This window comes from Clupea harengus, chromosome 21 (genome assembly GCF_900700415.2).
Source record: "Clupea harengus chromosome 21, Ch_v2.0.2, whole genome shotgun sequence".
Lineage (NCBI taxonomy): Eukaryota > Metazoa > Chordata > Actinopteri > Clupeiformes > Clupeidae > Clupea > Clupea harengus.
In genome coordinates this window covers 3,198,358-3,209,592 of record NC_045172.1, presented here as the reverse complement: position 1 = coordinate 3,209,592, position 11,235 = coordinate 3,198,358, and the positions used below count along the sequence as shown (strand labels likewise).

At 41.2% G+C, this 11,235-nt stretch overlaps 1 protein-coding gene across 1 annotated transcript; it reads right to left on the bottom strand.

Moving 5' to 3' along the window:
* Positions 1-4,330: 4,330 nt before the first annotated feature.
* On the bottom strand, positions 4,331-9,199 carry LOC105893268 (P2X purinoceptor 4-like). Its single transcript, XM_031558664.2, has 12 exons — positions 8,896-9,199; positions 8,570-8,717; positions 8,048-8,119; positions 7,599-7,671; positions 7,353-7,449; positions 7,144-7,224; positions 6,587-6,728; positions 6,005-6,141; positions 5,834-5,927; positions 5,655-5,720; positions 5,146-5,239; positions 4,331-5,042 (listed from the first exon to the last, which is right to left on the bottom strand). The coding sequence occupies exons 1-12, from the start codon at positions 9,042-9,044 to the stop codon at positions 5,014-5,016; spliced, it is 1,182 nt and encodes a 393-aa protein (XP_031414524.1). The 5' UTR covers positions 9,045-9,199; the 3' UTR covers positions 4,331-5,013.
* Between the last annotated feature and the right edge of the window lie 2,036 nt (positions 9,200-11,235).

Sequence of the window (11,235 nt, the reverse complement as noted above, 5' to 3'; positions counted from 1 at the left end):
GAGGGTGAAGAGATAGCTCCACCTGCAGTGCATGACGTAAATAAAACAGGAAAACACAGCAGACAGAAACAGAAATAACCAGCCAAGGCTAAGCTAACTCATGAAAAGCTCTGTAACCCTTACCTTAAGTGATGGAATTGTGGGTCTGTTGTGAAGGTTCTGTTAAGTTGCCAAGCAATTGCACCGGCATGATGTGAATAAGCAGTCAGATTTTAAATGCAGTCAGTAAAGCTTGTTGCCTGTGAACATGATTGCTACGTGTAGATTAACCCCAGTGTTTTTCTCTGTGTGTGATACTTAAACTATAATGCATATGTAAGTGCACTTGCATTGTAGGGTTGCATATACATTATTATAGTTGAATCAATTTAAGTAATTGTGGGTTCGACACTGTTGGGGCAGTGTTTCATTAAAATACTTTGTGACTGCAGTGTGAACATTTGCAGCGATTGTGTTTTGGCTTTTTGTGTGTGTAGACCAGATAGAGTGCTTACACTAGAATATTTTGTGGGTGTAAACACTAGTAATGATATAATTGTAACTTATAATTTTTCTAGTCTTTCCACCTTCTCGTGATCTGTTTCAGTGTGTAACCTCTCACATCACATCAAACAGAACATAATCCTGGGTTCCCAGCTATTGTTGGAATCGCGGTCTACCACTACATTTCGTAATTTTAGCAATAGAATTTTTATTGGTAAATATTGTATATAATCATTAGTGTACCAGTGTACCGAGCAGTATCCCCAATCATATATTTTACCAGATTGGTGGTCTTTCTTTTGTTTTAAAATGTAACTATGCCCCTACCAAATGACCGGTCATGTTGTCTAAATTTCACCAACAGTGTCTTCTAGCATGCAAACTGTGTTTCATTCACAACTTCTCACCTCATAAAACACTAATTTGGAACAATGCAGATATTACAGTTACAGTATTACAGTTTTCTGTAGATGGTTTGAGAATGGCATTTATAATATTATTATCTTTGTTTGATAGATCTGGCACTTTACTGACTGTGGCGGTTGTGGTGCGATTGCACACGAGCCGCACACTCCTGCCCCATGTTTGCGACTGCTAACACACACAAACACACACACACAAACAAACCTACAACTGATTACCCGAACTACAACACAGTTTACAACCATTTATTTAAGTGGACACAGTTGTTGCACCAACTGTGGGTCACTGGGAAAAGTTTGTGACATCTAGTGGCTGGTCAGTCCGACGCAAGAAGTGGCCACCGGGAACACAGAACAGTTACCTTGGTTCCTTGCTAATTACCCTGTTAATTGCCTCGGCTGGCAGAAGGGACAACCGGAATGGTCTGGGCCAGACCACTTTGATAAAGTGTTTTTTATATACTTATAAAGTGCTTATTTAATCCCTAGTTATTTGTTTGTTGTTTAAAACACTGAGGAATACTACGTTTATGTTTCAAGGTCTGTCTTGTCATTGTGCATTTTTTTTTTTTTCTGTGTCTACCCCTGTGTTTATATGATACAAAGCACTGCCGGTATTGAAAGCAGTTGGCGCCTTGTCATTTTCATCTAACTCCACTTGCCAATATCCTCTCACTAAATGAATGCTGCTGAACCAACACACACCAAACAAGCTATCAAGGGCCTCAGCAGGGCGTGGCAAAGGGTAGGAGTCTTTGACTGTAACTGCATTCAATTTTCTGAAATCGATGCAAAAGCGGTCAAAAGTTTAGTTTCTTTAACTAACACAACCAGCGAAGTCCAAGGGCTACAACTTTCTTCTATAACATCTTGTGAAAGGAGCTGTTGAACTTGCCGGTCTATTTCAGCTCTCAAGTGGTTTTCCCAAAGTCATGCTCATGAGAGTTAAACCCATCAGAGGACTGTCTGAGCAAACCTTCTAACTGTTGCCTCTGCTCACTGTTCAGTGCTGTGTGGTAGAGGTTAACAGGTAATGGGGATGCATGTGGTTCTGTCTGAGTTTGCACCCTGAGCTACCGTGGCATCAAGCAAAGAAAAACTCCTCCCCCTTCTGCTGAAGGAAGGAAAGTCCCCCAATCTGGTGCTACATGGTACATAACACTCATCTTGGGTTGAATTCATAACACGAATCCATGCAACCCCCTTTTTAAGGAGCAACAGTACGTGCCACAAAGAGACCTGGGAATGTGTGTGTGTCAGGCTCCAGAACCCCAGTGTAGTTGAACAAAAGCTCTGGCCCCCCTATGGTGGGCTGTATTTTAGCTAGTACATTCATTTCGAACATAGCAGGTACAGTGAGGGAGGCTAATGTAATAGCACTGCATTTCAGCGGGGCCTTTTGTGCTGTGTCTAAAAGTGGTACTGACCAATCCCACAGACATAAGCGATTCTCTCTCAGGTTCATAATAGCAAAATCCCAACCCAGTATAGCTGACTGAGATTAATTCCTGCCACTGGGATTGAAAACCTCCTCACCTAGATAGAAATGGAAAGCATACCTAGTGTGTCGAGATATTCAGGGCCGGACCTAGCACATTTGGTGCCCCTAGGCAAGCTTCACCCCTGGTCATAGTCTCTTTCCTCGACGCTGGCTTGGACACACACACACTCAACCCATACCCATCAATGTGCAGGCATGTTCTGACAACAGAGAGGTGGTAACCCTACCTCTTTCGATTTTTGGCTCATTTTTCCCTTATGATAGATTTTTTTTTTATGTCAAAATGATTGGGGTGGAGATATAGAAGGGGGCGCCCTAGGCAACCGCCTATGTCGCATGTAGCAAGTACCGGCCCTGCGTAACCTCATTCATAAGTGTATTCCACGAAATCACAGAAGCAGCTCCCCTCTCTGTCTATCTCTGTCTTTCAGCTGCTGTAAAACACTACCTTAACAAATAAACAGGAGCAGTGATGCACTGTGTGCATGACTTAGGGGAGGACAGACTCTGGAAGACAAGGGAACCTTATGCTCGTCAGCAGTTATACTTCACACCTCCCTTCTCTGCATGTCCTGTACTCTTCCTCTGCTATCTTGCTATCTTTGCTATCTTGCGTTCACCCGTCACCGTCTCTTCCGTTTCCAACACCCCAGACCCCCACCCCCATCACCACCACCGCCACCTTTTTTGTTCCGTCTGCAGTGGTAGTATGTTGCTTGCGTCTTTTAAACTCTCCAGATGAGTTTTTTTTTTTACTTCCTCCATGATGCCAGATTGATGCCTGTATTCGCGTTGTGACAGCTATGACATGACATTCCCTGCACAGGAAGAAGGCTGTTACAGGGGCGAATCTAGGTTCCCACTTTTGGGGGGGCTAAGCCTATTCTTTTTCCTGAGACATTTTTGAAAATATCCTTTTAAATAGTGTCCTTTAGTGGGTTTTAGGAAGAGAAATTAACAAATTTAGATTTAAATATGGCACAAAAATAAACATATTGAAAACATCTGCTGAGGTGCTAATTATACTGTAGCATGGTAGGGATTTGCAGCTCAAGTGAGTAGGTTAACGTTGTAGGCTAGAGTTCACTGGCTAGTTATAGCTGGCGGAGCTACTGAGTAGGGTAGCATACCCACAGGATCAATGAACCGGCATGATAAGAGAGCGCCACCACGACATCTATAATTCACTTGTGATGATTTAACCATTTAGTTTCTTTTACTATTTTAAACTTCATGTGCTATACCTTTATATCCAGCAACTGATTATGTCAGCTTTCACCAGCTTGGGTCGGACAGTTGCTCCAAGTCTGTTTACTAGACATTATCACCGTCTGTCTGCACGCTCGCAAGGCTCATCCACGAACAAACAGAGCCGTGCGCTTGCCACCACAGTCTCAAACAGGCGGGATTCCTGTGCTACTCGAGACTATTTTATTTTATAACTCTAAAAAATAAACAAAACAAGTTCACTAAATCGGTTGTTGGGTGTGAATTTGACGTGAATTGATCTCAAAATGAAAACTTTTGGGGTAGGGTAGGGCTAGATTCGATTTCGATTGGGCTGTTATCCTAAATGTGATTTATTTTATTCTCAAAAACGAACTTCTGCATCATGTGAAGCAGACATGTTGACTTCACTAATTAAGATATCTTAAATATGGAATGTTCAATGCCTTACAGCGCTGATGTGTCCGAGCCGCATCCGCGAGTACGCGAGGGTCTGCGTGACGCACATTTCGTCATCGGAGGGTGTACGCGCGGCTCTGTGTGGACATATGCGTACCCTTTTAGTGACCGCACGGAAGCTCTGCTACAAGGGTAGCAACTGCGCGACTACAGACTCAAAGTGGACTAGAAAGTATAGAAGTAACAACTACGCACCTGTGGTGTCTGCAACTGTCCGTATGCGTGTCCACAAGCGAGTATAATCAAGGCCTGAGTATTTGTGTGTGTGTGTGGTTGATTTGCTGTGCACCTGAAAGACCTTGAGGTCAGTTGTCTCACCGAAAACATTGAATCCTAAGTCAGCCCACGTTCAAAGTAAAGTCAAGTCAAATTTATTTATAAAGCACATTTTAAAACAACTCAAGCTGACCAAAGTGCTATACAATTAAATCACAATAAAATACCAAAACAAATAGAAAAACAGAAACAAAACAATTAGATCACAAAAAAAATGTAATAGAAAAACAGAAGCAACACACTCAACTAAGCATCTACTGTATATACACATCAAAGAACAGAAACACCTCTAATAGAAAGCAAATATACAAATGATCAACTAAAATACCGGTCAGGAGCCTTGTAGCGGCGTTTTGGACTAGTTGTAGGCGCAACAGGGACGAATGGCTAATTCCAGTATACAAGGAATTGCAGTAGTCTAGCCGCGAGGATATGAAGGCGTGGATGACCTTCTCAAGATCTTTGGGTGACAGGAAAGACTTGATTTTGGCAATGGTGCGGAGTTGGTAGAAACTGGCTTTAACTACTGCATTAACCTGTTTGTCAAATGTAAAGGCCGAATCGAATATTACACCAAGGTTTTTGACTTGGGGCTTAACAAGAGTAGACAGATTGCCTAGGCTGCTGGTGCTCAGTTTGATGGAGTCAGGGGGGCCGATTTATTCTTCCGGAATCTGGGAAGAGATTTGGTAAATATTACACACATGCAGGATTTCAAAGACCTGCGTGCAAATAAGCATCCATCTAAATATTTGTTTTGCAGAATAGCACACTCACCAAAGCAGTCATCAACATATGAATATTTCTGTTCTCTGTAATGGTTCCGCTTGGTCATAAATGTAAGGACAATCAAGTCACAAACAACTGTGACCTGCAGATAAGAAGAAACTCACAGAAACAATACACTAGCATTTGCCAGACTGCCAGGAGCAATCTGTCATTTTTGGCATGTGGACTGTTTACACTGAACCATTAGTCAATACTGCCACCTGCTGGTGTATCAAAACAGACAGTGCTTACAGATGGAAATGCGAGTATGAGGGGTGTGAGCTCTTTTTTTAACAAACAAGACATGATGTCACCTGACTGTCAGGTGACCCCTTATACTGGGGCCCCTGTCGTCCTGTTTAATTACATGCATGAAGTACTGTTTGGCTATTACAGCTTCTTCCCTATGTATTACTTAGTCAGTGGTCTAACATAATTTAAAAAGAATGTCTCTCTCTCTCTCTCTCTCTCTCGCTCTCTCTCGCTCTCTCGCTCTGTGTGTTCACTTCAACACTTACCAAGCCAAGGAGAGCCAGCCCAGCCCCTATGTTGAGCAGTGTTGAAACAATGTAAAATTTTCCAGCCTGAAATAATAGAAATTAAATTGTGTTGCACAAATGAAGTCCATGCAGTCCATCCAAATGACTACATGATTCTATAGTGATAATCTCAAATCACAGCAGCAGAGCAATCGTACCTGTCCAAATACCATAATATCAAAGCGAATTCCATATCCTTTGATTAAGGTTCTGGTCTCCTCATTGTCACCCTCTTTATAGTACTTTGCAAACCTATGAGAAGAGGGACAGTTTACTTAGATGTGAAACTTAGGTGACTATAATTAAAATCACACGCTAAAACCCCATACCTGAAGTTATATCCTGGAGAAACTGTATTTGTTGGGTCCTTGTTGTCAAGCCGCCGGAAGTTGTATCGTGGCACACACCAGGATCCTGGCATATCTAGATCACAATCCCATCTGATCTGAACCTCCATCACCCCACCCTGAGTAGAGAGAGGTTACTTATACAAAGCACAGTGTAAATGTACTGTAATCTAATGCACCTGTATCTGCAAAAGACCTTCATCATATATGAAGAATGAACCCCATATCACTCAAATTTATATTAGAACATTAGACAAGACAGACAGACTGAGGAAAAGCAGCACTCTAAAGTAGTGAAACGTCAAAACTCATTGAGGTTGTGCTTAGCAATATTAAAATGGTCATACATTAAATAGGATGATGGTTAAAGGGCCTGTAAATGTGTAAATGCTGTACAAAATACTGTTATGTCAATGACAAAGGTGATAACTACACAGCTCTTTTAGGTGGGCATCACTTCTGTCACGAAAGAGGAACAAATTAACTCTCTTCCCATTCAGTTCACTACCAAAAATGTGACTCCCTCCTTGCCCTAGAGATTCCAAACACCCAAAGAGCACATACATGAACTGCCATGGTCTGGAAGTCTTCTTCTGCTTCTTCCACCATGTCTTTGAGCCTGAAGATCGGGCATTCTGGGTCAGTAGAACGGTTAAAAACACAATGCTTCAGATAGGAGCTGTTTATTTGTGGGAGGATATTCCTTCTGCAATCGCAAAAACCATGACACATTATTTAGCATGCTTAATGTTGTAGTAAATGTAGTAGAATCAGCAGATTCCTGAAATAGAAAACATAAAAGATCTTTTATATACAAAACCAACTTTTGACAAATTAACATTAACAAACAATGTCCAGGTGTATCAACAGATTCCTGTAGTATCAGGGGACTGCTAACGTGGTGGCAGGCTATAACTGACATACATGAATTTCCAAGCTAAGCAGTGAATATGTTGGTTCATATCCCCACAAACACCTCTGAGGAAGTGTGATATGTTATTTCCTGTTCTTGAGCAGGTAAGGTTACCAAAAGAAACATTTCCTCCTAGCTCCCTTAGTCTTACTCGCTTATTAAAGCAAACTCTTAGAAAATGAAAACTCCGTCAAGTTTAATGACTTACTTCTTAAAGTTGAACTTTGGAAATCGGATGTTGTTTTTCACCAGCACTGTGAAGTTTTCTGCATCTGCTAACATTGGAGGACTAGAGAAACATGAAAACATAGATGCCATAGAGATTAAAAGCATGACATCAACACAACCACAACATATTTCTCACTTCCTCTGCAGTTTTGACTACAGAAAATAATTCACCTTAACAAATAAACTTACTTAGGTGGTTCATCATCTCTTTCCAAGGGACACCAGGCAAGGACCTCACAGGTTTTAACAGTGTGATTGAAGTTCACACATCTACCTGTCCGCACACCTATGGAAAGTGAATGTTTCTGTAAAGGTCACCATATACACCACACATGATAAAAGGACACTCATACTATTCTTAAACTCAAATATTTAAGAATTTATGAACGCACATATATTCATAAATAAAAAAAAATACTGTCTATTATAGCCTACCCTTGCTTCGGGGACCTCTAAATCCAGCCTTGCAGTTCTTGTCTGAGGAGCAAATGGAAGCTACGCTTGGGATCTGAGTGGAGAGAGTAACACCTTAGATACACACAAACTAGAAGGCATTTAGATTTAAAATACAGGCAAATAAATGCCTACATGAAAAAGCTAAGCTAAGAGCATGGATACTTAGTGAAGATATTCATGCTAACAAATAAGAGTTCAAATTGACTTGGAATGAAGAGTATGGTAGTCCACTGCAAGCAACACATGACCCCATCTATAAAACAATTGTTTCTGTTTCTCCTGATAAATCACAGTGATCGTTCCAGTTATGTTCTGCTTGAATATGCTACTTTGCTGTACGTTGGACTCTCTGAATCTGCCAACTTACATGCTCTTCAAACTGGAAAATGTTTTACTAAAACTGAAAGTCATCTCTGCCATCACAGTACCTCTGCACAGTGCTTTTGTGTTTGGTTCTGGGTCACAATCAGGTTTGTCAGCACAAAGAATGAGCTCTCCTCCTGGGAAAAGAAAAGTGAAATCAGCTGCTCTGTTTCGAACAAGCCTTATGTCTGTGTATAACTATGTAATGTTTAATGTAATGTTGTAATGATTACAACTTCAAAATAATTACTTCAAATGTCACTCTTTTGTACCGCATGCAGGAGGATTTACAATCAAGCATGGAGGCACATGAGCATCACAGTTTATCACAAATACAGTTATGCTTCAGGAATAAAGCATATAACCCAACACCATAAAGAGTGCACCCAAAACCATGTAACGTATTTATCCAGAGACGAAATCGATTAGAGTAATAGGTAGATCCAAAGTGACAACATTTCAACTACTCGGTGGAGTCCAGGGTGAAGGTAAGACCTTTTACCAACCTATGTTGGAAAAGTGAGAGGTGGTGTTTCTTTTGGTGTTTCTATCGCTTGTACCTCCTGTTCGAAATATCTTGATGGTACCTGAGGCGGAATTATGTAGTCAGCGACGTCCCAAATCCGGAGGCCAAGGTCAAATGTGTTCGTGACGGCAATTCCTTTCACTTTGGTGGTAACCGAACTGAGAATGGAGTCTGTATCCTGGTAGCCCTTTTCCCATACGCAGACATACCTGTGCACAGAAAACAGACGGATGGGAAGTGAGCCCTCTATTCATTTTTTAGGTATACAAACACACACACTATTCAACTTTGATTCCGAATCGCTGAGTTAAATACTTGTCACTAGGCTGAATCTGAGAACCTACAATGGTGTGGATGTTTGACTGATCTCGCCCAATGAACACTCACCCGATTATGTAGGCGATTACTAACGCCTGGGTGATGCGATTGATTGCTCCAACTTTCTTACTCCGTATAACCAATATTTTCGGTGTTGAATAGTCAAAAAAAAGCTGACAGATCGATACGCAACGACTGTTGTCTTGAGCAGGTGTCATTGTACCGACATCTATCCACTTCCAGTCGAAAGTGAAGATTCCAGTCCCGTTCCTCTTCTCGGCTGCACGCCCAATCAACCACGAGTTCTAAAAGACTGGAAGTCCCAAAATATAATTATGGTAAAACAAAACAACTAAGTGTAATTACCAATCACCTTTTTATCTGATTAATTTCAAACTCACCTACAACCTTCTCATTATTGTCTAGTATTAGCCTCATTAGGTCATTTAGATCAATATTGCAGGTATCGAATGCTTCACTCAAAAATTAGGACACTCCTGGGCTGGTGGATATATGATCTTCGACCTTATATAACGCATTAATTGAAAATATTCGAATTCGAAATACCACATAACTGTAATAACAGTTAACGGCTCAGCTGCTACATGCTCAGGGTTGGGAGGATTACTTGTATTCCGATAAAATTACTGATTACCTGTTCAAAATTGTATTCAGTAACCTAATCCAAGTATCACAATATTAAAGTAATGTAACTTGATTAGGCTACTTTCCGTTAGTTTTGGATTACCTCAATGCCAAATGAAGATAACAGAAAAGAGACATCAATAGCCTTATCCACTGTATATTGGTGGTTTTCTCCATTTTTATGTGTGATGGATATAAATGCTGAAAAACATGGGTCCTACCTTGAAGACAAAGACATGTACTGCTAGCGTGAGGAACTGTGCAACTCAATGGTCACATGCATTTCATGAAGTGGTTGTGGTTTCCACAAACCCCTTCTATAAGGTCACACACCAGCTTTTTCAGATGACATACTTTCTGCATTTGTGCAGTAGTAGTGCTATATAAATAACATCTGGTGTGGGAATCCTACTTATTACTAAGGAAATTAACTTAGTATGCTACAAATATCAAAATGTACTATATTGTCATAGCTACAGTGGGGAAAATAAGTATTTGAACCCCTGCCGATTTTGCAAGTTTGACCACTTGCAAAGAAATGTGTGATCTATAATTGTAATAGTAGGTGTATTTTAACAGTGAGAAACAGAATATCAACAAAAAAAATCCAGAAAACTGCATTTTATAACATTTATGACTTAATTTGCATTTGATGCAGAAAATAAGTATTTGAACCCCTAGCAAAACATGACTTAGTACTTGGTGGAATAACCCTTGTTGGCAAGCACAGACGTCAGACTTTTTTTGTAGTTGGTCACCAGGTTTACACACATCTCAGGAGGGATTTTGGTCCACTCCTCTTTGCAGATCCTCTCCAAATCCTTAAGGTTGTGTTTTCAATGGGAGGGAATGAGGAAATGAGGTTCAAGCCCAATATTCCACGTTACATGGCCCCATCCATAGTCCCCTCGATGCAGTGGAGTCGTCCTGTACCCTTGGCAGAGAAACAGCCCCAAAGCATAATGTTTCCACCTCCATGCTTGACGGGGGGATGGTGTCATATTCCCCCTCCAAACACGGCAAGTCGAGTTGATGGCAAAGAGCTTGATTTTGGTCTCATCTGACCACATCCTGTCTCCCAATCCTCCTTAGAATCATTTAAGTGTCCATTGGCAAACTTCAGACGGCCCTGTACATGTGCTTCCTTGAGCAGGTGGACCTTGCGAGTGCTGCAGTACTTCAAACCATTACGGCGTAGTGTGTTGCAAATGGTTTTCTTGGTGACTGTGGTCCCAGCTGCCTTGAGATCATTCACAAGCTCCCCCTGTGTAGTTCTGGGGTTATTCTGCACCTTTCGGATGATCACCGATACCGCACGAGGGGATATCTTGCATGGAGCCCCAGACCTAGAGCGATTGACAGTTGTTTGGTGTTGCTTCCATTAACGAATAATCGCACCAATAGTTGTCTGCTTCTCACCAAGCTGCTTGCCGATGGTTTTGTAACCCATTCCAGCCTTGTGCAGGTCTACAATCTTATCTCTGACGTCCTTGGTCAACTCTTTGGTCTTGCCCATGGTGGTGAGGTTGAAGGTGTGAAGTATGATTCTTTGGACAGGTTTCTTTTATACACTGTAATAGACTGGGTTTCTCAGGTTAAGAGTTATCAGTAATGTGATTGGTTTCTCGAAGTCACATGACTTAGTGTAACGAGTAAGCTAATAAGTTAGTTCTGGAGCGGGAGACTTGTGTGTATGCTAGTGATTTCTATCTGTCTTAGTAAACCTGTTCAGTTATATAAACCATCGTCTGAGTGCTTAATATA

What these genes read in the sequence shown, in the direction of transcription:
- LOC105893268 (XM_031558664.2), bottom strand. Translation starts at nt 9,044, where the DNA reads ATGACACCTGCTCAAGACAACAGTCGTTGCGTATCGATCTGTCAGCTT. An exon ending in TCCAGACCATGGCAGTTCAT is followed by an intron (nt 6,142 to 6,586) that starts GTATGTGCTCTT and finishes CTCTCTACTCAG; the next exon opens with GGTGGGGTGATGGAGGTTCA. An exon ending in ATATGTTGATGACTGCTTTG is followed by an intron (nt 5,043 to 5,145) that starts GTGAGTGTGCTA and finishes ATCTCTTCCCAG; the next exon opens with ATTCCGGAAGAATAAATCGG.